The sequence below is a fragment of the Nakaseomyces glabratus genome, chromosome M, assembly GCF_010111755.1.
Source record: "Nakaseomyces glabratus chromosome M, complete sequence".
Lineage (NCBI taxonomy): Eukaryota > Fungi > Ascomycota > Saccharomycetes > Saccharomycetales > Saccharomycetaceae > Nakaseomyces > Nakaseomyces glabratus.
Genome location: NC_088963.1, coordinates 681675 through 707397, shown reverse-complemented (window position 1 = coordinate 707397; position 25723 = coordinate 681675). Strand labels below are relative to the sequence as shown.

Below are 25723 nucleotides of genomic sequence, written 5' to 3'. Positions count from 1 at the left end.
TAACTGATAGTTACTTAATTTGTCTTAAATGCGTTGGCAACCCCTTATTTCCTTAGATTCAAACAACTGGAAGTGCTAATTGAACTGACTTTAGGAACAGACTAGATTATTTTCAACAGTTCAGTGGTTAATTCCTAAACCTTTTGACAATTTTGAAATAAATTTAGGACCCATACGTGCTAGCCACTGTGATCGATGCCCTTATGCATGTCTTGCTTTGACTAAATTTCATTTGTTTGAAAATATTTAGAGTCCCTATCTTTTCCGTACATAAAAATATTCGAAAATAAATAACTATTGCTATAGTAATAGTGCCCAATATTGTTACAACTCTATTTAAGTAGTTTATATAGACTTTTGTATTTAAAACTGCCTTATATCAGGATGTTAATCTCCTTGTAATTACCAACTATCTTATGATCTTTATGCTTATATCTCATCACAATCTTGATTCTGAAGAAAAAAATTTATCATTAAAAATACTGGAGGTTTGTGTTAATTTATTCCAAAGTAACACCCATCTCAGTTGCTTGAATATTCGTATCGTCTATACTAGGGAGATTCCTCTCTCTTGCGGTCTCTTCGTATAGTGGGGTGATACATTTCCTCCCGCTACTCGTCTTAAAATGTCTACCTAAGGCATCACTTCTTGCAAACTTCTTACCACACCCCCAAAAAGTACCATCCTTCAATTTACCACCACATACATACCGTTTTTTACCAGTATGCAAATCCTCGTGCCTCTTTTTATCGTGCTGTCTTGCAAATGCCTTCCCACATATAGAGCATTGGTATGGCTTTTCATCTGTATGTGTTCTCAAATGTGACTTCAGGTTATATGGTCGAGAGAAAACTTTCCCACAAACTTCACATACATAATCGGTGCCAGTATTATTGTTGGTATTGTTATTTTCGGATATGTTGGTATCCATGGAAATATCTTCACTTTCCTCATAGAAGGAAGATCTTCTAGAGTTATTATTCGAACCGTTGTTCGATGAAGGCGATTTTGGTAATAAGTCAGCCATTTCCAATAATTTATTCCTGTTCGAACTCAATGAACGGGCTTTTTCTTCAGGTGTTAAGCTGCGCATGGATGATCGAGAAGACCTACGGGAACTACTTTGAGATACCCTTCTATTTTTCAGCTTTTGTTTCCTTCCTTGTAATATTTCGTCATGTGTTGCGTCCGAGTCCTCCGCCGGTAGTAATGATATACCGAGGAAACCTCTATTCTCTTGGAGAGCATTTGAAGAGTCCATATCAATCGCATACTCATCATCGTTAGAGTTTTTATTATTATCATCATATTCCTCAATTGAAATTATTGGGGTTGTAGGCATCTTATTTGAGCCCGATGGTGACGAAACGTTATTATTATTACTACTATTGTTATTGGGTTGAGGAGCCTGTAGGTGAACGTTCTCTGAATTTAGTAGCGTTTCAGCATCAACTTTCAAGTCATTAGAATTTATAATGTCGTTATCTCCATTGAAGTCAAGTTCAAATGGATCTCCTCCAATTAATTGCCCTAGCTGATTGAAGTCAGTCACGTACTTGTAACCATGCGAATTTACCGGTAATAGTATATTAGAGTTATTCGACAGAATGCTTACAACGTCATCATTATCATCAGTGTGGGAATGGTCTCCCAGGTACATTACAGGTGGGGAAAGTATAGGCGATACGCTTCTATCTGTAGGCTGCATAAAGGGGCTATTCAATGTGGATGAAACTCTGGAGAGGTTATCCTCGGAATTTCTACTCACACTCAAGTTATTTGAAGATGCAATCTTCTCTGTGCTTGCATTCTTTAGGTTATTGTCATAAAGGTCTAGATAAGTCCCATCTTCTTTTGAGACCTGATTATCTCCGCCAAAATCCAAAAAATTGCTATCCATATTCTCAAAATTATTCATATCACTGACAATACCAGCGTTGATATTTTGCGAGCTATCATATTTGGGTCCACTATCCTGAGTAAAAGGGTCATTTGTTGTATCTCCGGGAAGAAACACGCCGTCCTCATCAAAGCATTCAATCTTTAAAGTAGGTGTATTCATGAGATTATTGTTATTATTCTGATTGCTATCTTGTCTATCCCTATCGTCATTGGGTGTCTCCTCGCCCACACCCATTTCATAGGGCATATCTGAGAAATTTATAGACTTGGAGTTGAATAGATTAGATACTGGATTTGACATGTCGCTGGATGGTGAAAATGTAGACTCACTCAGTATATTCTGCCCGGTCGAGAAATTATGGTTATTGTTATCTTGTTCATATACATCGCCATTCATGCTGTTGTTGCCCTGAAGATGTCTTTGTAACTCGGCAGCTTGATCTAGATACTGGTCTAAAAACATATTATCCTGGTCCGGCTGCAGTTGTAATCCATTAAGGAACTTTTTCCTCCTATCCTCTTCGTTATCGCCCATTGCTGAATATTGCAAAATCTTGTATAGTATGCTCCCAATGTGAAAAAAAAGATTAAAAAGAAAACTGTCTATCAAACTCTAAAACTTAATGTGAAGTTTGTGCAACTCAGCAAATGTTATTTCCAGTTTGCTTACAAAAAAAGAAACCAGGTTAGCAGTGGTTTTGACAGAAAACCCTTCCCAAGTGGAGTTGTTGCTCTTGCAAGTTAGTTAAAAGCCTTCTTCTACAACGAAAAGCTGTAATCCCAATGAAATGAAGTGCTTGATCCAGGGTCTATAAGCATCTGCAACCAGAACAGACTTCCAAAAGAGGGCGTCCAACTCGTTATCGCTACTAATTTTGAAGTTTTTTGCTATTATAAGCCTTCATTGTGCTGTACAAGTAATTACAAGGAAACTGAGCTTTTCGGAGGACTCACCGGGATAATTTTTCCTGCAAGAAAAGTGACCAAGTTCGGCAAAAGTGGGATCACTGGATGGGGGAAGGGTCCCTCTGGCTGCAAAGGTTGATGAATTGCTATATGGATATGGGCATATACGTATGTAACCTATGAATAGCTAGTGGTCTATATCTACATCGAGGCATATGTGCCAAACATCTGGAGCAAATGTCTTTATCTGCTCCAAGTGAGTTGGTGTGTATGTTAGTTCCGAGTCGATTTCCTGTAATTGGGCTACTGTGTTTGCGATGAAGCTATTATCACGTATATGGTCTATGTGGACGTTTTCATGGATATGTATCGTTATCCTGTCCGTACTGAACTGTAATTGGTATCTGTAGAGTTGTACAGCCAATGGCCAGCCATCTCTTGAGCTTGGGAGCAGTCCCAGGTTAATGTGTCTTATGTGTGGTGGTCCGTGTATGCTTGCATACTCTTTTATTCTTGTCAAACAGTTGGCATTGCTTTCATTAAATATATGACATCTATTCTGGTCGATCCTGTTAGCCTTGAGACCTCGTTTGAGACCTTCCACACTCCATGGGTTTAATTCGAATGCAAATACAGTACGGGCATTCCTAGTGAGGTAACTTAAAGTGAAATAGCCTATTCCGGAGTACATGTCCACCACATCATTTCCTTCAATGTCAGTAAAAGTATCTAAGATACGTTTCTTCTCTTTTATATTTCCTCTACTGAACATGGTAAATTGGGGAGCCCACACTTGCTCTATCCCATTTTGATTCACTTGGCACCACAATGCATCTTGGAAATCCTGAGCGCTAGGTGAGTCCCATATCTTGTCCTCGTTCGGTATACTATTTTTAAAACCATACAATGGTACTATGTTAAAGGGCCTCCGCATTACATCTGACTCTATTATGGGCATATTTGTAGCTATATGTGAAACTTTCTTGTTGGCTAGGAATGGCGCTGATAGCATCGCCTGGTAGAATTGATCCATAAGCTCAGACGGTACCGTCTGCTGCCAAAGTTCATTCAAAAAAGATCTCTGTTTGGAGTAATTGAACAATAGTAATGGTGGAAATACTGTATATTTAACAGGCAATACCTCAAGTAATTTAATTACAGTTGCATTTTCCAATTTTCCCTCGAAAAAGTGTCTTGTGAACTCCGTTATGTCATTCTTGGTATGAGATTGTATAACCGGGCCATCGATTTCACGTATCAGAACTCCAGTACCGAGACTCTCTAGCAATTGATGGTTTGAATCACTGATCCGTGTTCTAATGATCTTGTCTTCACCTTCAGAATATATAGGCTTAACAAACAAGCCTTCATTTTCTAATATAGTCTTTATTGGTTTGAGCAGTTTCAAATCTCGTACAACTAACTCCAACACCATAGTAGCAAGCACTTATTGATAATATAGATTATTCCTTTGTTTTGTAGTCTGTTATGTCACACCATTTGTATCGCTGTTTTACAATACACAGCCTTTATTAAAGTCTATTATACTGTGAGTGAAAAAAAAGCTGGAAAGCTCATCGCGATGAGCTCTAAATAGAGTGAAAAAAAAAATTATAAAATTGATCCAGATAATGACTACTATGATAAAAGATAAGAAGTTTGGACTTAGGACTAGCTATATGTGTTTGGATATTAAATCTATTGTAACTAGTGGGGATTATACCGTTTGCCAACTGATGGTTATTTAAACTATCTATCAAACTTCGAAGCAGTTGTATTAATACCAAGTCAAGGATGAGGGTAAAGGTCAAAAGGTGGGTAAATGATGCAGTAGAGGAAGTATTAGATTGGCTATTGTCAACCATTGCGATATATATGTATATTACAGCCATTATTTGTGGGACATTCTTATATTTTACTTACCCTTCTCGAACTGATATACGATTTTACTCCGAGCAGGATTTGGGTACCGAAAGAGATGCACCATTCTACTATGGTTGTGTGAACACAGAGGGATATTTACAAGCACCAGAATATAAGAAGATGAATGCAGCCTTTGTCATGCTTACGCGGAATAACGAATTGAAGGATGTATTGTCTTCAATGAATAGCATTGAAGCGCATTTCAATCAATGGTTTAAATACCCATACGTGTTCCTGAATGACGAACCGTTCAGCGAAGAATTTAAGAAATCAATACGTGAAGCTACAGATGCTGATATCGAATTTGGTACACTAGATGAAAGTCAATGGGAGTTTCCAGAAGAAGTAAGAAACACATTCGAATATCAGAATGCCATAACCGATCAGGGAGACAGAGGTATCTTGTATGGTAATATGGAATCATACCATAAGATGTGTCGGTTCTATTCGGGCATATTTTACAAACATCCATTGATGCAGAAATATGAATGGTATTGGAGGTTAGAACCTGATGTGGAGTTTTTCTGTGATTTGACATATGATCCATTTTTTGAAATGCATAGAAGAAATAAAAAGTATGCATTCACCATGATTATACCTGAAATTTACTGGACTGTGCCGAACTTGTTTAGGTACACAAAGGCATTTATTAGAGAGTATGGCGTAAAAGTGGGGACACTTTGGAAGCTTTTCGCAACAAATTATGATATTCTGAAGACCGATAAAGGAAGAGATGAATTTACTGACTATGAAAATATGGTTAGAGATGATCTTCATCAGTGGGTAAAATTTGGTGGTGATGTGGAACCCAAGTTATCAGAGAAGGTAGCTATCGACCATTTACTTGAATCGGAAACTGCAGACGATGACGTAGGGTTGATGTTCTTGGTGAACAGGGCTAGGTCAAAGGTACCACTAATCGAAGATGAATTTGAGGGAGAAGAATATAATTTATGTCATTTCTGGTCAAACTTCGAGATAGCAAGATTGGATGTTTTTGATAACGAAGTCTACAACAGTTATTTCCAATATTTAGAAGCTAGTGGTGGTTTTTGGAAAGAACGTTGGGGGGATGCACCAGTACATTCTATTGGATTAGCATTGACTCTAGACGTAGACGATATACATTATTTTAGAGATATTGGGTATATGCATTCCATTTTGAAACATTGTCCAAAGAACTCACCTGATTTAAACGAATTCCAATACAAGCCCGCTAATAAGAAATACAAGAGGAGCTCCTGGACTAGATATGATACTCCAATTGAAGGGGGTAGCGGTTGTCGTTGTAGATGTCCTAGTAAACCGGCTGAGGTAGAAGATACTATCACATTTTGTTTTGAAAAATGGATGGATGTGACACATTTGAAGAAGGGAGAGGTAGAGCTATACCAACTATTCAACATTGAAGAGAAAGAGGAAATGGTGAGAAATGATTTTGAAAGGCACCATCAACAGCAGAATCAGTAAATGTTGAATATATTCCTATATCATTAGGACTTATTAAATTCAAGTAATATTTATTGTTTTTTGGTTTTATACCAACGTAGGTGGTTGAATATTCTTGGAATGGTTGGCTTATACAATGTAAGGCAAATCATTAGGGCACTCTATTTTGATAGACCAGTATCTAACAACTGTGATTTGCATGACTTCACGGATCTAAAATGCATATTTTGCCAATAGATTAACCACATTAGCGTATCATCTCTAATTGTGTCAACAAATCGCATTGTTAACATTTATGGTATGATGCAAGCATAACTGAAAAGTTTACTCCATGTAACTGCATCTGTATGTGTTATATTTACTTTTTTTCTCTATTGCATGAAATTTATGTGGCGTTAGGTTAAATATATGTTAGACAATTGCTGAATTATAGAAGTTTAAAAGAATTTAATGAAACATATTTTTATTTACTTTATCCGGAAAAAAGTATATACGAGTGAGTACTTATTGAATTTTATTATATCCAATGGCATATGCGTATTACCATTGTAACGGGAGCCATTTGTTTTGTGTTGCTATACTTTTGATTTTGTCGTCATCATACATCTCGATAAATTGCTGATCTAAGGCTCTTGCTTTGGGAAAAGCAAATCTTCTGTATTCATCGAAAATCATTGTTAAGGACCAACTTTGTAACTTCCTTATGCATCCGATTAGACATCCAGTTCTATGTTTTCCACGATTACAGTGTATAAGAATTGGTTGGTTTTCTGGATTAAGCACTACTTCTAATGCTTTCGTTAGTAGATCGGATGGGATATTGACGAAGGGCTCTTTATTACCGCTCATGCCGACCTGGAATAACTTGATGTTAGCCTTTTCCATAAAATCTAAATTCTCCTGAGGATACTCTTCCGGTATAAGAACCAAAATAGATTTGAGTTTTAGACGTTTTTGCAAAAAGGCAAAGTTTTCGGTTCTAGGGAAGCTACTTCTATATATTTCGCCAACAACATGACTGAAGTTCTCTGGTGGCGTTACCTCGCTATCACAGCTCAGTAGAAGCCCAGTTGATGATTTTTTATGCTCTTCTTCATCGAATAAATCGTCAATATCTTCCTCGTTACCTTTAATCTTGAGCTCGTTATCTTCATTACCATGAAATTGCTTCAGCACTTTGTCGAATTCTTCTCGTAATAGGTTGTCTTCATCAACTAAATGGTGCACATTTCGTACCCGACCATTGTCCATAAGCAAGTCTTCTTGCTGGTTTAAAATCCGTATTATATCTGACTCATTCTTGATCAAATCATCTATCTTCAAACTGCTGGTCGACCTCACAATGTCTCGCAACGGACTCTCTTCACCACTACCTGGAGACATTCAGCACAGCAATCTTAGAAGTATATAATCGTATGTGTTTCTTGGCAAGAGCTTAGCCTGAAAATTATCCGATTTCAAGACTATTTATATTCTGATTCATTTAGATGTTTACTAGAATACTTTTATCTTGTACAGTTTTGAGCTGTTTTTCTGTTTTGCACAATGGGCATGATAAAAAATGTGAGTGTGTTGAAACAAGTGAGGAAATAACAGCGAGTATTGAAGCGGGATTTTACAAATATAAGCGGTATTTAAATTCAGGATAATCTCATTATAGCTACTTCCTATTTCCTGTCTTCTATTTGATTCTTGCACCCAGCCAACTTTGCCTTAATCGAAAATAGCTAAAATTACCGGGTTTATCGACATAATCCACTCAGGGTTTACCACATAGGCACAAACAGTATTCTGGCACATCACAATGAGTACATACATGTGAAATAAATTGTTACCAAGTAAGTCCAATAGCCTTATTGACTCCTTGCGGTTCTATATTAAAGGACTGACTGTCACAACCTGAATTCTACTCAAACTCTCAAAACCTCATTTTGCAAATTCAACTGTCAACAAATCATAATGGTCTCTTGGCCCAGTTGGTTAAGGCACCGTGCTAATAACGCGGGGATCAGCGGTTCGATCCCGCTAGAGACCATTTTATTTTATTTTTTTCACCTATTCGCAAATTTCATTTTTTTTGCAACAATTGCAGAACATCCATATTACCCATATTGCCTACACTTTCAACAATATTATATGATAAATTTTAGCCATAATATAGTGGATCTCTAGTCAATGCAGTCCTATGCTGATGTATACTCTATCATTTGTTTGGCTATGTCAACAGGGCTAGCTTCCGAGGGCATGAGTGATGCTTTGTACGGCAATTTCTGTGAAATAAATGTCGGTCATTTCCCGTAATTCTCCCCCATTGTGTCTTGTAATTTAAACGATTGCTATTGGATTAATTATAAAAGCTAAACAGAGTTTTTATCCGTTTCCTGTAGGCTCTAAAAGCTTGTGAAAGATACTCGGAATAGACTAGTAGATACACTTCATCATGGTCCCACCATATAGCAACGGGAGGCCGAACATTCATACCTCTATCACTGAGGTCGAGCATGCCATCGACCGGAGTATCAGTGAGAATGTGTTCCCAGTGGCACAGACTTCTGAAGAGGCTAGTTTCTTCCACAATAATCCTAGGCCAGCGTATATGGATGAGCTAATACAGGATACCCGTGAGTTTATCGAGTACCAGCACGAGCAAGGCCGGGACAAGATAGTGTTAGTGACTTCTGGTGGTACCACAGTGCCCTTGGAGAACAACACAGTGAGGTTCATTGACAACTTCTCTGCTGGTACGCGTGGTGCTGCAAGTGCTGAGCAGTTCCTCAAGAACGGTTACAGCGTCATATTCTTGCATAGAGAGTTCTCGTTGACACCTTACAACAGGAAGTTTACGCATAACTTGAAGAACTCGTTCCTGGACTTCATTGACAAAGATGGGGTTGTGAAGCCCGAGTTCAAGGAGCAAGTGCTCGAGAATAAGAGGCTTTACGACTTATACGTCTCTGAGGAGAAGAAGCTGCTCCTACTACCCTTTACCACTGTTAATCAATATCTGTGGTCGTTGAAAAGCGTAGCAAAGCTGCTGGACTCTCGTGGTAGTCTGTTCTACCTGGCAGCAGCAGTGAGCGACTTCTTCGTTCCACACTCACGTATGCCTCAGCACAAGATCCAGTCCCGAGACTACAAGCTTGACGGAGATAGCAGCAGTGATGATACCACTACGACAACAGCAGACGGGAAACTAATAGTCAACTTAGACCCTGTTCCTAAATTCCTAAGAAGATTAGTTGAATCTTGGGCATCGCAAGCCATGATAGTGTCTTTCAAGCTAGAGACCGATGAACGCATACTGATCCACAAGGCAATTACTGCACTAGATAGATACAACCACCAACTGGTGATAGGTAACTTACTACAGACAAGAAACAAAGAGGTAGTGTTTGTGTCTTCGACAAACCGTGATGGTGATTGGATTAGATTGGATAACTCCGTGAAGACAATAGAAGAGCTGATAGTACCAGAAGTAATCAAGCGTCACGATGCTTGGGTAGCCAAAAACACATAAATGTATATATTTAAACTAAGTTTTAACATATTTAATCAAAATCATTTTCATAGCATTAGTTTATTTAATTTGGCTTTGTTAACATGCAATATCTTTCTAAGGGCATCATCGAAAAAACCGGGAAACCCTTCAAAAGCGCAACAGAGTGAAGAAAAAAAAGTTCAGAAAAGTCAAACATTTCAGGAACTTTTGCATGTAATTAATAGCAGGTTTGGTGGGTTTTAAACAAGTATATAGTTTCTCGTTACACTGGCATTACTAATTTAGCTATCGGTGTGTTTTTTCCTTCGGTTTTAATAGTATTTTTAGGCACTAGAAGGTAAATAAACGAGCGGATAATAGCAGTAATGGAAGAGATGGAAGTACAGAAAAGGCTTACTTCCAAGGATGTTCCAAGGAAGGACAAGCGTCGAGTTAATCTTGAGAACCGGGTTGGTAAAATTCAGCAAAGTTTTATATTGGAGAGAGATTCTTACTACAGAGACAGGTTGACCTCCTTGCAAACCGATCTGACTTCTTTGCATCAAGGTAATAATGAGTTATTTATGCGGAAACTGAGGGACTTGGAAGAGGCAAGAGATCTTGAACTTGTGAGACTGCGACTTTATGAAGAGTATAGGGTATACAGATCGGGAATAGAGTTTCAAGAGGAGATTGAGAAAACTAAAGAAGATCATGAGAGGTTGGTCAAAATATGTAAAGAGAGACTCTATCAAAACATCGAGATGAAAACTAAAAAACTACAAGAAGAAAGGCTTCTTATGGATGTTGCAAATATTCATACTTATTCTATGGACTACGACAGGCCGCACTATCAAAAAAACACAAGGAGTCACACCGCAAGCGGGTGGGAATCCTCTTCCAATGATTTTGGGAGAGATACTGCAAATGAGAGTGCCACTGATACTGGTTTATCGGGGTTCGGCAATGAGAGGAGGTCATTGAGAAGAAGAGTTGTTCTTGGAAGAGAAGGTTCCGGTCTGGAAGGTGGAAACGGTGGAAATGCCACTAGTGGATATACTAGTGGTGGTATTAACGGCGATGGTTATAACTATGGTAAAAGTTATAATACAGAGGACTCAGATGGTGGTCGATATGGTGCCAATCCTTACGCTAGTCCTTCTGGTAGGGGTTCCCAAAGACAGAATAATAGTGGGGGGTACAGAACCGATATGAATTCAGATACTGAATTTTTACAAAGTATTGGCGATAGTTCAGAGTTATACAACCTGTTATTTGGGGACAAGAACGTTGGAGGTAAAGATGGTAACAAGTCAAGCTCGGATAAGAAGAAGCCAAGGGGAACGCAGCGATATTCTATGAAAACTGCACCACCGCTTCAATCATTGAAAACAGAGGAGGTCTCCGAAGACATTGCTCTAATAAGAGAGTTGACGGGCCAACCACCTGCACCCTTTAAGGTTGATAAGCAATAAAAATTGATAAGTCAAGTATTCCCAATTTATCAACAAATTTTTCAATTCCTGTAATGACTTTTAACAGTATATAAGAAACGTTCAATTCTATAACTTATTTTAATAACAATCTTCCATTTTTACGCAGTCTAACTTAGGAGGTGTTTTAAAATGCTAACATAAAATTTATGAGTCCCTAAATCAATTGGGCATTGTCGAATTGTGTGTTTAATGGTAAACAGGTTAAATTAAAACGATACTTAAATTATAAGAAATATAAAATACAACTACCTGACCATACTAATTATACGTCTATGCGTTAATGTAATTGAAAAAAAGCCTTACTTGCTTCTAACCCAGTATTGATGAATATTGTGATATATACAAAACTGCTTTGTACAGTTGAAACAACGTTTAACCACCGAAACCGTAAAGGGTTCTACCTTGTCTCTTCAAAGCGTAGACAACATCTAGAGAAGTGACAGTCTTTCTCTTGGCGTGTTCAGTGTAAGTGACGGCGTCTCTGATGACAGATTCCAAAAAGGACTTTAGAACAGCTCTAACTTCTTCGTAAATCAAACCAGAAATACGCTTAACACCACCTCTTCTTGCTAGTCTTCTAATAGCTGGCTTGGTAATACCTTGAATGTTATCTCTTAGGATCTTTCTGTGACGCTTAGCACCACCTTTACCCAAACCTTTACCACCTTTACCTCTACCGGACATTATTTACTATATTTATTGTTGTAGTGTTTGGAAGTAAAGAATAATTCTGAATAAAACGCAATTGAGAAATAAATTTACTCTTGAAGATAGGCCGCTTTTATATATATGTTAAACTGACCTAATAGTGTCACCAGCCAAATTTGAATGCCATTCGAAGTCGTGACACTCGAGTTAGTTACTGCTATTGAAAACACACCTAGTATTGCCTTGAGCTAGTTATTTGAAGTTTTTACTATTGTTCTCGAGAAAGTGTAAACAAACGCGAAATTTAGGTTATTTGTGCTCAGAAAATGCAGTACCACACTATTTGAAAAAATCAAAGCTTCTGGGACGCGAAATAGTTGGAATTGTAACATACCATAATGAAGTATAGCAGGTTTGTGATAATAGTAGCATGTTACTGACTGGCGTTATGGAACGCAGTTAACATATAGTAGTGAACACGAAGCTGAAGAATGGTTGGTGAATTTCCTGCAAAACTTCTAAAAATTCATACGTGTTCTTTGGTGTAGCAATAAATCGTATACATATTATAGAATTGCTGAAACACCAAACACGTTATTTGAATTTTGCTTCAATGGTTGTTTACTAGGTTGTTTACCCATTTGTTGTCTTGAAAGGTTGTATATAAGTTGGTGACATTTTGTAGATTCGTAGAGTACCCTTTCAGAAAGTTCTTTCAAGTATTATTTCAATATTCCTTTATTCACTACAAATTAGAACAGACAAACAAATACATCCATTATGGCTAGAACAAAGCAAACCGCAAGAAAGTCTACTGGTGGTAAAGCACCAAGAAAGCAATTGGCCTCCAAGGCTGCCAGAAAGTCCGCTCCATCTACCGGTGGTGTCAAGAAGCCTCACAGATATAAGCCAGGTACTGTCGCTTTGAGAGAAATCAGAAGATTCCAAAAGTCTACTGAACTATTGATCAGAAAGTTGCCATTCCAAAGATTAGTTAGAGAAATTGCTCAAGATTTCAAGACCGATCTAAGATTCCAATCCTCTGCCATTGGTGCTCTACAGGAATCCGTCGAAGCCTACTTGGTCTCCTTGTTCGAAGATACCAACTTGGCTGCCATCCATGCCAAGCGTGTTACCATTCAAAAGAAGGATATCAAGTTGGCCAGAAGATTGAGAGGTGAAAGATCATAGATACTCCTTTCGAAATTAAAAAATGCAGTAAATATTATTAATATTTTTTTTGGTCAAAAGGATGCCAAAATTGTAAAATTAATGTATAATATATTATTTTCAAATACCAATATAAAAGAATAAAGAAGTACTATTATTAGCTCTATTAAATATTACAATATCCGAAATGATTACAAATAGGTACTTGTGAGACTGTTGAGCTCTATATGCTACGGCTTTCATGGAATAATCATGTGACTCTTCCATGACCAGATAATAAAGCATTTTAAGGGTCTTGAAAAGTTACCCATTTGCTTTCCTTGTACGGCACTTTCTCTGACAGAAGCTCATTAAATTCATTGGAATTAGATTATTCGGCATCCCTCATCGCAATTTAATATATAATGAAAATAAAATAGTATATTAGGTATAGGCAATTGAGTTTATCTATCAATTCATCAAGTGTAATACAACCATAGTTACATTATTAGAAATGGCGAGTGTTGGTAAGAACGAATCGTTGAGCGCACAGGCATATCAGTTGACCGCTACACCTTATCCGGCGGTGGTGAATGGGTTAGCCCTTTTGGCTACACCTATGGTATCACCACAGATGAGTGCTACTGCAGGGATGACATCGCCAGCATCGTCTGCAAAAGGTGTTATGAAGAATGTACTCTCGATGCCTTCATCGAGAAATTCTACTAGAACGATAGGCCCATCCAATAAAGCAGCGATGCTTTTCGGTGGTGCTCAGTTGCTGGGAGCATACATTATAAATGATGGTGACTTAGAGAATGGTGCAGGGTTTGTTACTGCATGGTCAGCTCTGTATATGATAGTGAGTGGTAAAGGATCCGTTAAAGCTCTGAGATACGGAAGAGTGTGGCCATTAGCATTGTCTACATTGGCGTTAGGTAACACAGTACTATACGGTAGAAGGTTCTTGTTCAGTGACTTTAAATAATTATATCGCTTGGAATCTATGGCAGGAATACTTCCCTAATGACTAAAACTATAACCTTACATATTCAACTTAAATATTAAATGGGACAAGAAGAAATAAATCTAAAACATTATCAGTAACTTTCTCAGAATAATCCACACAGAGTATGTAACAGTAGGTAATACAAGCATGTAACGCTTATTGTATCTGATCTCCTATTTAAATTATTTGGTATTTGTTTGATACTCCTGTTTATTGCTTCTTGTAACAAATCCGGATCATAACAAAAATCGATGACAACAAAGCAAAATACTGATGAATCACCTCATCAAGTAGAATCCATATAGATCAGGAGATCAAGAGCTAGTTAGCCTTATCTAATTACTGTGGCTTACTGAACTAAAGTTTGCACTGCTTTGTTGAGGGTGTGCTTTTTTTGAACTATTCTATAAATTGATTACATTTATAGGGAGCGGTGTTTACTCCGAAAGACTTCAAATACTCACCAAAACCCTGTTGTATTCACAGCTATGATAGACAACCCTACTGCTACAGTTGGATCGTCGATTACAAATTTAGTGAAGACCATTGTTGGTGCTGGCTTATTTGCTATACCCTTTGCTTTCAAGAATGATGGTGTTGCAGTCGGGTTGTTATTGATCTTCTTGGCAGCAGTCACATCTAGCTTTGGATTAATATTACTTGCCAAATGCTCAAAGACACTGATAAACCCCAGGAACTCTTCATTCTTCACTATATGTATGCTTACGTACCCATCTTTGGCTCCACTTTTTGATTTGGCTATGGTTGTACAATGTTTTGGGGTAGGACTAAGCTATCTAGTGCTCGTGGGAGACTTTTTCCCTGATTTATTTGGTGGTGAGAGGAAATACTGGATATTGTTATCTGCTATACTTGTTGTTCCTCTATGCTGTTTAAAGAAACTAGACAACTTGAAATATTCTAGTATTGTGGGAGTGATAGCACTTCTATATTTATCGCTATTAATTGGGTTCAGGTATCTAACAGATGTTGCATTCGCACCTGAGATTAGTTTCGAAAGAGGAGAAATCTCATGGTTTAAAGTTTATGATTATAAGGGATTATTGTCAACGTTTTCCATTATTATCTTCGCTTATGTCGGCGCTATGAACATATTCACAATCGTTAATGAGCTGCAGGATAATTCCATGACTAACGTCAGAAAGGTAGTGGATAGCTCTATTTTAATATCAACCATTTTATTTTTATTTGTTGGTTTGTTTGGTTATCTGACTTTTGGTAGTCTAACAATGGGAAATATTCTTTTGAATTACGACTCCGATTCATTAGCTATCGGAATAGGTAAATTCTGTCTAGCTATGATGTTGATTCTCACATTTCCACTTTTATTTCATCCATTGAGAACTGCGATTAATAACATAGTTGTCTGGTTTATCATCAAATTTGAGAAGTCGAGTCTTACGCCCGAAATTTCAGCAAGGGATTCTGAAGCTTCTAATTATGTCACAGCTGAAACACATACCTCCAGACCCATTAACTTAATTATTAATGATGATGAAGTTAATGATTGTGAGGAATTAAATGAAGATCTCTTGGACAGTAATAACGTTATATATCAGGAGCATGGTCATGAGGAAGAACCGCCCAAAGGTGGGCTGAATGGCGTTGAGCATGACGTCCCTTTCCCGGAGACAAGGTTTTATATAATTACAGCATTGCTTTTGGTAAGTATGTATGCAATGGCTCTGAATGTAAAGTCATTTGCTTTAGTTCTTTCATTAGTTGGTGCAACAGGATCGACATCAATTTCATTTATTCTTCCGGGTTTATTTGGTTATAAGCTGATTGGTACAGATGCCTTGGCTATTGGACATACTATGACTAAGGAGGACAGGTTATACAGAAGGTTGAGCTTACTGTTGATATATTTCGGTTTTGCCGTAATGTTCCTGTCATTATATGTCACCTTGAAGTATCAGCAATGAAGACCTTTGATTGCTATATAATATTGCAGCATTAAATTATAGCATTTAAAATATATATTCGTTTTTCTTTATTAAAAACCATGAACTGATGATAGTGATGTAGCATATTATTATTCCATCCCTGGCGCTTTAATTATTTCGCAGGTGTTTAATATTTTGGTGATAATAGTGGTTTGAACATTTGCTTGAAGAACAAAGATAAAAATCTTGGAAATTCACAAACTATCTCCATTGAAAGTAAATACTTACATACTGAAGGAATTATATGCTTGCATTAATGCTTAGATTGTAAAGGTATAATTAAATATTTATATGCAAATGCAATGCGAGAACATCTTTAAGCCAAATCGTAATATCTGCTGCGTTCATTATCCATGCTTTCACCCAAGAAGTCGTATAATTGATTTCTAGCTATTTCTTTCGAATTTTGTCTGTCTGGTGATCTAGAATTTGAGACCTCATTAACAATTTTGACCATACCATCGACAATAATAGCCACACCAGAGTCCTTATTTGCGTATGGGATTATTAAATGAGCATGCACTCTAGTTGGTTCGATATAATTCTCCATCTCAGGTCGTAGGTTCTGTAGATACTCCTGAAGAGTGGTTGCTAGTTGTTCTGAGTTGTCAATATTTTCTGACCTAATTTTATTAATCAACCTAACATCGCCATCACTTTCAACAAATACTCTCAAATTTGCCAATTCATTGATTTTTTGATTGTAAAGTGCATAACAACCACATACAATTATTATATCAACCTCCCCTTCTGCTTTATGTTCCGATTGATGTGTTAATGTATTGTAGAGAACATCAAAATCGTAATCTTCGTTAGAATAGCTTCTCTTAATCCGTGCTGGTGATATCATATATTCCTGTTCATAGTCTATATCAATAACTTTGATATTCGACTCAGGAAACAGGCTGTCAAATTTCGTCTTCAGCTCATTGCTCATCGACTTGACACCAGTATCATGTCCTCCACCAATTAGTAGAAGTATACGCTTATCCATACTTATAATTTGAGTATTTAAAGTTTATTCTTCTAAAATAACTCTAGTCACTTTAGAAAATTGATTGTTCAAAGGTAATATGAAGTCATTCTATTTCTGCAGATCAAATAGCAATTTAAAGTATGTAGGTTTATTATTTGATTTTCATCCACTGCAGCTCATCGCCGATTTTTAACTTGAAAAAAATTCGATGAGCAGCACAAGGCTGCGATGAGCTCATTCAATATAGTCGATCAAATGAGAGCTAACTTAGTCACATTTCAAAAATATTTTACAATTTACTATTATTTGTTGAATCAAAGTGCTTGTATAATCGAAAACTTGAGAACCACAGAAAATTACACAAACAACTATGTCTTTCAACCGAGAACATGACTTAAAATTAAAGTTTAAGTCTTCTAAGAAACTAAAAATATCTGCCACCTTCGAGTCTATGGATCTGAAAGAGGGTTTATTGCGAGGCATATATTCGTATGGCTTTGAAGCACCATCTGCTATTCAGTCTAGAGCTATAACACAAATTATTTCCGGCAAAGATGTTATTGCACAAGCACAGTCCGGTACTGGTAAGACTGCAACATTCACGATTGGTATGTTGCAAGCTATTGATCTAAAGAAACATGATTTGCAAGCACTAGTTTTATCTCCAACTAGAGAATTGGCTGCTCAGATTGGTAAAGTTGTCACAAACTTGGGTGACTACATGAACGTCAAGGCCTATGCAATGACTGGAGGTAAAACTATGAAAGATGATTTGAAGAAAATTCAAAAGCATGGTTGCCAAGTCATTAGTGGTACACCAGGAAGAGTTCTAGATATGATAAAAAGACGATTGATAGAGACTAGACATGTCCAGATTTTAGTTTTGGATGAAGCTGATGAACTTCTCAGCGATACACTGGGTTTCAAACACCAAATTTATGATATCTTCACTAAATTGCCAAGAACTTCACAAGTGGTGGTTGTTAGTGCCACCATGAGTCCTGAAATTCTTGAAATAACTAAGAAATTTATGAATGATCCTGTCAAAATTTTGGTTAAAAGAGATGAGATAACACTGGAAGGCATTAAGCAATACTACGTTAATGTCGAAAAAGAAGAATGGAAATTTGATACATTGTGTGATATTTACGACTCCCTAACAATTACTCAGTGTGTTATATTTTGTAATAGTAAAAAAAAGGTAGACTGGTTAGCGCACAAGCTAAAACAATCCAATTTTGCAGTTATCTCCATGCATGGTGATATGAAGCAAGATGAGAGAGATAGAGTTATGAATGAATTTAGAACAGGCCAATCCCGGGTACTGATTTCGACCGATGTATGGGCGAGGGGTATTGATGTACAGCAAGTATCATTGGTAATAAATTATGATTTACCGGAAATCACAGAAAACTATGTTCATAGAATTGGTAGAAGTGGAAGATTTGGAAGAAAAGGTGTGGCAATTAATTTCCTAACAAAAATTGATGCCTCGCGTATGAAGGAGATAGAGAAATATTATAAGATTAAAGTTAAGCCAATGCCAGCTGACTTATCAGAACTTTCCTAGGTAGTATATAAATGGTCATAAAAAATTATAAAGTCTTATGCAAGTTAAGTGATAAATTGGGGTATTTTTCATATAGTTTTTATAATGTTATTTTGCCCTCTGAAGGGATAACGATGCACTGATTTTATTTATTTTTCTTTCCTTTCTTTTTGTTTTTTCTTTGCTTCGTCTTCTTATTTTGCCGTTTATTTGGTGTTTTATTTGATTGCCCATGTTGCAAAGCCGGCTCTGCCTTAGAGGAGCTTGATACTGTTTCTTCATTTGATATCGTTTCATTCGTAATTTCCGGAGAAGATTGTCTAGTATCGTTAATTTCATAAACAGGAGGGTTTATTGATGGCTGCATATTCGTTTCCCTCTTTCTGTCAATTGGGGTGGTAAATTCATATATTCCGACTTTTGGAGTCTTCACGATAGGTGTCTTGAGCTTTTTTTGGATTAATTCTGGAGCAGAAGGATTACTACTAACTTCTTTCAATGGGTTTTTTATGTGACTCTTAATTTTTAGATTACCAAATAACCCAAAATTCTCTGTATCCTCAGGATATTGGGGAGGTAGTTCTTCCCCTTTTTGTATCAGTTTGTCTTTTTGTATATCATTGGGATTATAAGCTGGAGGTATTCCTATTTCCCCGAAAACACTCCCAAAACCATACTTCTTGACATTTGCTTCTATGAAAACAAATCCTGTTTGTCCTAAATTTACATGAAGCTCGATCTCATCTGAGTCAATTATGTCCCATTTTGTCTCATCCATTGGGTTATGAGGATTTTGAATATCTTTGCTGAGTTTGAGTTCCCTCCCTTCTGCTAGAGCATTTCTTAGTTCAATGTTGTCTGGATCCTCGAGTAAGCCATCTTTTGTGTACGTTCGGGTATATGAAGCATTCATTGCGCCTAGTGCTATGAAAAGCTCAACACTGACATTTTGTGTAACATCCATCAATTTCTTACCATTGTGCGTAATGAATATAGTACCTGTCTTGAACCTATACCCAAAACCAACTACATCTCCTTCAACTAATTTAGGTAGCAAGGTGCTAGGAAAGAATGGGTCATTAATCCTTAGCTTACCAGTTGACTCATAAGCAATAGAAAATTTACACATTCCGGGAATCCTGAAATATGGGTAAGGAACAGTCACCAAACCAATACTGAATATAGAATTGGAGTTGGGTTTATGATTGTAAACTTTTACTTCAAAATAAACAGCATCCTTTTTGTTGTATGGTAATGGATAGTTGAGCACTGCTGAAGAACTTTTATTCCATCTGGTAAATTCTACCTCTAATTTATCTTGTACTAAAAAGCTTGGCAAAAAATGGCCACTTTTATCGACATTGTCATTAATACTAGGAATGAAATAGTAGCTCTGTATGCCTCTATCTTTAATCATCTGCAAATCTTTTGAGTCAAGGTACGTACCAAACTCTTGGACAGCAGGTGGCGACACTATCTGAAATTCTTTGGCTCTCATATAAGAATCTACTTCAAATGGTGACATCTTTATTAGCGCTTCACGTTCCCGCTCGATAAACTCCTCGTTGTCATCAAATTCGCCTGGATTAGTAAAATTAGAATCTAATAGCAAACCATTTGAGTTCTTCTTACCAAACAATGGTCGGAAATTCAAGATACCACGTCTACTACCATCTCCATTATTAGCTAATTCTTCATCGTATTCACCTTCGTAAGAGCTGGTACAAACTAGATAAGCAGCAGTACATACTAATGTAATCAATAACAGTGAAAATACAACCGCAATTCCTATAAAAAATGCAAAAGCGACAGTCTCAGGATCAGCATCACCTGGATCTGGCATAGGGTTGAAAGGGTCATCCACATGAAAAACCCCTATCGACTGTATAGAGTCAGGTATTAACGGCATCTCTTAATTTAAAACTTTCAACTTTAACTGAAAAATACTCCTTTTGTAGCTTTAGTTCCAATGATAACCTTCGGGTATGTTATTTTATGCTCCTTAAAGATGTTTTTAATGGGGTTCCTGAAATCTTGAGGCGGTATGTTTGAAACTCCCCTTGCTTTAGCAACGTCGTTGTATCCTAGCCTATTCTTTCAAAGTGGCAATATCACGATGTAACCTTTGCAGATAAATGTAATCTTAGTATGCTATTGTCTATTCTTTTGGCGGTTAGTGGTGTGAGTTAATCAGTGTTATGTTCGAGTGTTGACATCGGACATTTGCACTTTTTATAGTGGGGGTGGTTGATAGGCCCGGGGCTTTTTCTTTCGATGCGATGAGCTAAGGTTGATAAAAGCTCGTCAGAAGCAATAAGAATACATAATAGCAATACAGAGGCTGAATTTTGCTAAATCTTTATCGCATGGTAGTACATTGTGCTCTAAATGTGATAGCTTAAAAATAGACGAAACAACTTCATAACTTATGTGGTATCACCGCATTGCTAATTGATTTATTCGAGCAATAAACGGTGTTTGGGTTGCCTTTGAGCCTATCCTTCTCGGTGAGATATACGTGAGATAAGAGAACAGGAAATAATAATACTAATAGTAATAATATATCTTATGATTATGTGGTTTGTTATATTTTTTATTTTAAAAAAAATGTAAAAAATGATACTGTTTAAAAAGTAGAGATACGTATTCCTTTGAAGACAAACACGATTAGATGAAGGTTTCGTAAGCGACTGGGGCCAAAGTTTGAGGAACGTTACCTTCAGTGGAGACGACACGGGCTTCTCTTGGTTGAGCTGGTTGTCTCTTCAATTGGACAGCCTTACCTTGGGCCTTGGCTTCAGCTCTCTTGGCAGCGTTAGACTTAACTCTGTCCAAAAATTCTTGTCTACACTTGGAGTGCTTGACGTGTTCGACTCTCAAGTTCAATCTCTTTTCCAAGTATCTGTTACCAACCATCTTGTTAACGATGACACCAACGGAAGACTTGGTGACGTTGTAGACAACACCGGTCTTACCTTGGTAGAACTTGTGTGGCATACCCTTTTGGATGGAACCGTTAGCCTTGATATCGACAATGTCACCAACCTTGTAGACCTTCAAGTAAGTGGACAATGCAATAGCACCGTGCTTACGGAAGTCACGTTGGAACATGTAACGAGTACGAGATCTGTAACCGTGACTGTAATAATATGCGAAATCATCAATTTTTTTAACCCCCAAATTTCCTCTCATACATTCATTCCAGTTTACATTCAAAGACCTTGAACACTACCATATATTATGTGTAAAAACATATTCATCTTCTACAGCACCAAAAAAATAGTTCCTCTAGTATCCATTAGCATTTGCAACTATTAGTTACTTTGTAGATCTTCATTTTTTGATATTCACATTGTAGTAGAATCCCGTTTGAACAATATGTGGTGTAGCTCGCTTACTTTTTTATCCACTGGAAGTCTAGAGAGTATGGTTTGAAAAAAAATTTGATTAACAAAATGTTAGTAGATGTTTCTTAATGATTGTAATTTCAGTAGTTTTCAGAACAAGCTATAGCATTAACATATAAAACCCATTTAATTGTTGTAACATGTCCTGGACACATATAAAATCCACATATCCACTAATAACTTTATGATTGCCATAATAATTGTACAGAGAATTCATAGTGTGATGACAGTTATAAGCATGGGATCTCTATAATTGATAGTGTATTTTGTTTGATCCATTGAGACTTTATCCTTCAATAAGCGAACTGACTATCGCAGTAATAACCACATTATGGAGGGTTATAGTACCTGATATGTGCTATCACGGGTTGTCAAATGTGTCTTTGAGAAATTATCCATATATGGAACTCAGTTATAGCTATAATTCTACCACTCTGGTTATCTGACCATAGAGACTATTATTGTCCTGTAGTCTATTCAAATTGTTGCTAGTTAAACATACGATTTACCCATTTTTGCTTGATATCGTTTGTCTTGGTCGGTTCTGCTACTAGTAATGTACCAATACCCCTACTATGACTACAAGTTCTCAAATACCAGTTATCTTTAACCGCCATTAAGCACAGCCATTGCCTACTGACAGAACATCCTGACGGATTCAATCTCAGTGTGAAAGTTGCGTGTTTCGATGAGTTTCAGCTCTTCCCAGTGTGTGAGAGCACACTTGATGCGTCCCTTCCTAGAACCTGTGCTCCCCCTATGAGCCCACCAGGCTGAGTTCCCGATCGCCCAAGAGAAGCAATGACACTCTCTGTCCAACTTCCGGTAAGAGTACCCCAGCCTAGTCTTTCGAGAACCTAGCATACAGTTGGATCATTTTGCAGGAAGACACTAGGAGGGGGCCCCTTCGAACAATTACAACATCGCCAGGTTTTGGCTCGGGAACAGAGCTTACTTCTCTTCCTAAAAGTCTGGTATGGCTCGTGGTATCCAGTGGGGGCTGTTTGAGCCTAACGATCCTAGAGCACAGCGAGGTGCGTTTGACAGGAATCACAAAACAATGTTAATCTGCAATACCTTGCTCCCCCCAAGAAGAAGGAAAAAACTAGAAAATAGCAGCCAATTTCTTTGGTGTATGGGTGTACACTTCAAGTAGTCACAAAACTAACCTTCAATCATAATTTCAAAAAGATATAGAGATATATCTATAGACGATTACCACATGAGTACCAGAGAAGAGTCTATGTAGTTACCAAGTCATATCACAATATAGAGGTTCATAGTATAGTAAAATTTATTGTAAATACGAAAATACTACTCGTTTGCTTGGGATTTATTTTCCAATACACTAGCTGTTACTATTTTTGGTGCTCATGTTTATATTTAATGATTTTATAATTGACTATGCGATTTTTTTAGATATGGGGATGAAGTGTACAATTAAATTAAAAAAGAATAGCGTAGAGACGCTAGTTAGATATCATATATAAGATAAGATAAAAAAAATCGTCTATATCAGATTGTTCTTTTCAATTAATTTACTCTTCGTCAGCTTCTTCAGCGGCATCGTCACCACCTTCGGAGGCCTTACCGGAGTTCTTTCTAGCAACTCTACCTGGTCTGGCACCACCGAATGGAGAAGTTGGAGCGAAGTCAATGTGCTTCTCAGAGTCCAATCTGACCATGAAAGATGGGATGTTGACGATTTGCTTACCAACAGCAATGTGTCTTTGAGTGATCAAGACTCTAGCGTGGTGAACAGACTTGGCCAAACCTAGCTTGTAAACTTGAGTTTGCAATCTTCTTTCCAAGAAATCTTCAATCTTCAAAGCCAAGACATAATCCAACTTCTTCTTGTCTTCGGACAAGACACCGATTCTCACCAATCTTCTGATCAAAGCATTACCTTCGAACAATCTCTTTGGGTCCTTTTCGTCTCTGGTCAAAAGATCTCTAGCAGCTCTTCTGATCTTGGACAATTGGAAAGAAATTCTGTAAATTTCTCTCTTGTTCTTCAAACCGAATTCACCAGCAAGCTTCAATTCAGCGTCCAAACGAGAAGATTCGTAAGGTCTCTTTGGGGTAGAGTAGGTCTTAGAGTAAGTTCTTGGGGCTCCTGTATTTATTTCAGTTTTCAAAAATTAACTTCTTTTATGCTAAATGTGTAGTGTAGATCGTATCCGCAACAAACGTTACAAATCAACCAATGTACCTCATAAAACATAGCTTTATTTTCGAAAAGGCATTAACTGTTAGTAAACTTGATCCATGGAAATATATCTCAGGAAAATGAGTAATAACTGCACAGTAAAATATGTGTGTCGTGATTGAGGTTCGAAATCTCCAAGAAATAGCTTCAACGATGACTACAGAAGTGATGAATTTCAACTTGCTATGGATTTATAACCATATATCATGAATTCATATACTACGGATCCAAAACGATTTCTACACCCATGAAAGACTAAGACGATTAAATACCATATACTAGGAAACAAATTACAAATCGCAAAACAGCTAGTATCACCTTTACACTATGATTCTAAATTTTTCAAGTGAACATTCAGTACTATGTACATAACCAAAAGTGGTAACATACAGAGGCAGATTACACTACCATAGTCATCTTGGAAGCTAAAAGAACCTCAATTCTCCCGAGAAGAAAAATAGGCCCATGCTATTAAGATGATAGTACGACTAAAGTGTCGGGAATTTAGCGTACTGTGTACAGTAGTGTGTAATCAGAAACATTCTTCTAGAAACAAGTCTCTTAGTGAAGGTGTAAGCTATATTGCGGATAGTATATTCATATTCCTCAATGGTATTCATATCAAATCAAATCGTTTCATGAGAGGGACCCGAGCACCTCTATATTTCATTTCAATTTCTCATTTATTCAATTTTTCAATTTCTCAATTCATTTCCTCATATAAGTGCAATTCTCATTTTCAGTTATTCCACTTTAGAGTGGTGTCCATATTAGCACATACTTGGCATCTTTGATCAGTACTTTTCTTGTCGTTACAACTAAGAATGAGTTAAAAAGAAGAGAGGTTAAGACTTGTACTATACCAAATTATACAAACTGAACACAATCAAGATATATTGAGATAGAATAACCGCCCACTACCTGTAGAAAGTTGAGAGACCAAAGGGCATCGCAGAATCGCGCACATCGTAGCATGAATGCTGCTCATTGGCACCCAACCATTGGAGTAGTTACAGCTTGCCGTTGAAATTTTTCAAAAAACTAGAGCGTGTTATGGTCTATCCGTGAAATGTGGAAAACTATATAGACATTAATTACTTTAATAGGAAATTTATTGAAAATATCCACCTGTCCACTGCAAAATGGACAAACACAACAGAAACATTGAGGTATTTAATTTTGTGGGTGTACGGGTGTCTAAATGGAGACAGTCACATATTAATTTGTAATACTTGACGGTTGTGAGGATGTATCTCATGATTCATAAGTCACATGATGTAAAGAGTGTATAGTGGGCCATCATATATTGGGATAGTCAGCTCACATAGTACTATATAACCTAGTATATGGTGCACACTTCATATCAAGCAATCAATGAGCCATGTGTAATTGCTTGCCCCGCTATCTAATATACAGAAGTAATTGTATCTAGTATTCTACTGCTCCTGTTATCACAAACTACTATATCGGGTGGAAGAGATCATTCTCTGCTCTTGTAATTGTCATCAGCAAATGTCATTATCATCAAAGTACTGGGAATTTCTACCAATCTGGTTATTGACTGGGGGAATTGACTTTGAGCTTAGTTGTGGAGTGAAATATTTCCATTGTTTAGTGGGTTTTAACACTATTAGGGTGCAGTAATGTTGCGACG

The 25723-nt window shown here is 37.2% G+C and overlaps 15 protein-coding genes and 1 non-coding gene across 16 annotated transcripts; 8 read left to right on the top strand and 8 right to left on the bottom strand.

Moving 5' to 3' along the window:
* Positions 1-500: 500 nt before the first annotated feature.
* CRZ1 (DNA-binding transcription factor CRZ1) lies at positions 501-2438 on the bottom strand (the record flags this gene model as incomplete). Its single annotated transcript, XM_449644.1, has 1 exon — positions 501-2438. The coding sequence occupies one exon, from the start codon at positions 2436-2438 to the stop codon at positions 501-503; it is 1938 nt and encodes a 645-aa protein (XP_449644.1).
* Positions 2439-2996: 558 nt separating this feature from the next.
* Positions 2997-4244, bottom strand: TRM12 (tRNA(Phe) (4-demethylwyosine(37)-C(7)) aminocarboxypropyltransferase; the record flags this gene model as incomplete). The annotated part of the gene is made up of 1 exon (XM_449643.1): positions 2997-4244. The coding sequence occupies one exon, from the start codon at positions 4242-4244 to the stop codon at positions 2997-2999; it is 1248 nt and encodes a 415-aa protein (XP_449643.1).
* A 359-nt stretch (positions 4245-4603) lies between these two features.
* Positions 4604-6202, top strand: GVI51_M06743 (glycosyltransferase family 15 protein; the record flags this gene model as incomplete). The annotated part of the gene is made up of 1 exon (XM_449642.1): positions 4604-6202. The coding sequence occupies one exon, from the start codon at positions 4604-4606 to the stop codon at positions 6200-6202; it is 1599 nt and encodes a 532-aa protein (XP_449642.1).
* Positions 6203-6721: 519 nt separating this feature from the next.
* SIW14 (putative tyrosine protein phosphatase SIW14) lies at positions 6722-7564 on the bottom strand (the record flags this gene model as incomplete). Its single annotated transcript, XM_449641.1, has 1 exon — positions 6722-7564. The coding sequence occupies one exon, from the start codon at positions 7562-7564 to the stop codon at positions 6722-6724; it is 843 nt and encodes a 280-aa protein (XP_449641.1).
* A 578-nt stretch (positions 7565-8142) lies between these two features.
* Positions 8143-8216, top strand: tI(AAU)9. Its single transcript has one exon. It is a non-coding gene; the product is annotated as a tRNA-Ile (tRNA).
* A 405-nt stretch (positions 8217-8621) lies between these two features.
* Positions 8622-9698, top strand: CAB2 (phosphopantothenate--cysteine ligase CAB2; the record flags this gene model as incomplete). The annotated part of the gene is made up of 1 exon (XM_449640.1): positions 8622-9698. One exon carries the CDS (start codon positions 8622-8624, stop codon positions 9696-9698), a length of 1077 nt encoding a protein of 358 aa, XP_449640.1.
* Positions 9699-10045: 347 nt separating this feature from the next.
* On the top strand, positions 10046-11134 carry SDS3 (Sds3p; the record flags this gene model as incomplete). The annotated part of the gene is made up of 1 exon (XM_449639.1): positions 10046-11134. The coding sequence occupies one exon, from the start codon at positions 10046-10048 to the stop codon at positions 11132-11134; it is 1089 nt and encodes a 362-aa protein (XP_449639.1).
* A 393-nt stretch (positions 11135-11527) lies between these two features.
* Positions 11528-11839, bottom strand: HHF2 (histone H4; the record flags this gene model as incomplete). Its single annotated transcript, XM_449638.1, has 1 exon — positions 11528-11839. One exon carries the CDS (start codon positions 11837-11839, stop codon positions 11528-11530), a length of 312 nt encoding a protein of 103 aa, XP_449638.1.
* A 744-nt stretch (positions 11840-12583) lies between these two features.
* Positions 12584-12994, top strand: HHT2 (histone H3; the record flags this gene model as incomplete). Its single annotated transcript, XM_449637.1, has 1 exon — positions 12584-12994. The coding sequence occupies one exon, from the start codon at positions 12584-12586 to the stop codon at positions 12992-12994; it is 411 nt and encodes a 136-aa protein (XP_449637.1).
* Positions 12995-13466: 472 nt separating this feature from the next.
* On the top strand, positions 13467-13940 carry AIM19 (Aim19p; the record flags this gene model as incomplete). The annotated part of the gene is made up of 1 exon (XM_449636.1): positions 13467-13940. The coding sequence occupies one exon, from the start codon at positions 13467-13469 to the stop codon at positions 13938-13940; it is 474 nt and encodes a 157-aa protein (XP_449636.1).
* A 509-nt stretch (positions 13941-14449) lies between these two features.
* AVT7 (Avt7p) lies at positions 14450-15907 on the top strand (the record flags this gene model as incomplete). The annotated part of the gene is made up of 1 exon (XM_449635.1): positions 14450-15907. The coding sequence occupies one exon, from the start codon at positions 14450-14452 to the stop codon at positions 15905-15907; it is 1458 nt and encodes a 485-aa protein (XP_449635.1).
* A 337-nt stretch (positions 15908-16244) lies between these two features.
* Positions 16245-16922, bottom strand: DAS2 (putative uridine kinase DAS2; the record flags this gene model as incomplete). Its single annotated transcript, XM_449634.1, has 1 exon — positions 16245-16922. The coding sequence occupies one exon, from the start codon at positions 16920-16922 to the stop codon at positions 16245-16247; it is 678 nt and encodes a 225-aa protein (XP_449634.1).
* Positions 16923-17274: 352 nt separating this feature from the next.
* Positions 17275-18474, top strand: FAL1 (ATP-dependent RNA helicase FAL1; the record flags this gene model as incomplete). The annotated part of the gene is made up of 1 exon (XM_449633.1): positions 17275-18474. One exon carries the CDS (start codon positions 17275-17277, stop codon positions 18472-18474), a length of 1200 nt encoding a protein of 399 aa, XP_449633.1.
* A 124-nt stretch (positions 18475-18598) lies between these two features.
* On the bottom strand, positions 18599-20362 carry SSH4 (Ssh4p; the record flags this gene model as incomplete). Its single annotated transcript, XM_449632.1, has 1 exon — positions 18599-20362. One exon carries the CDS (start codon positions 20360-20362, stop codon positions 18599-18601), a length of 1764 nt encoding a protein of 587 aa, XP_449632.1.
* A 758-nt stretch (positions 20363-21120) lies between these two features.
* RPL21A (60S ribosomal protein eL21) lies at positions 21121-22373 on the bottom strand (the record flags this gene model as incomplete). Its single annotated transcript, XM_449631.1, has 2 exons — positions 21121-21592; positions 22363-22373. 2 exons carry the CDS (start codon positions 22371-22373, stop codon positions 21121-21123), a joined length of 483 nt encoding a protein of 160 aa, XP_449631.1.
* A 1025-nt stretch (positions 22374-23398) lies between these two features.
* On the bottom strand, positions 23399-24857 carry RPS9B (40S ribosomal protein uS4; the record flags this gene model as incomplete). The annotated part of the gene is made up of 2 exons (XM_449630.1): positions 23399-23976; positions 24851-24857. The coding sequence occupies 2 exons, from the start codon at positions 24855-24857 to the stop codon at positions 23399-23401; spliced, it is 585 nt and encodes a 194-aa protein (XP_449630.1).
* Between the last annotated feature and the right edge of the window lie 866 nt (positions 24858-25723).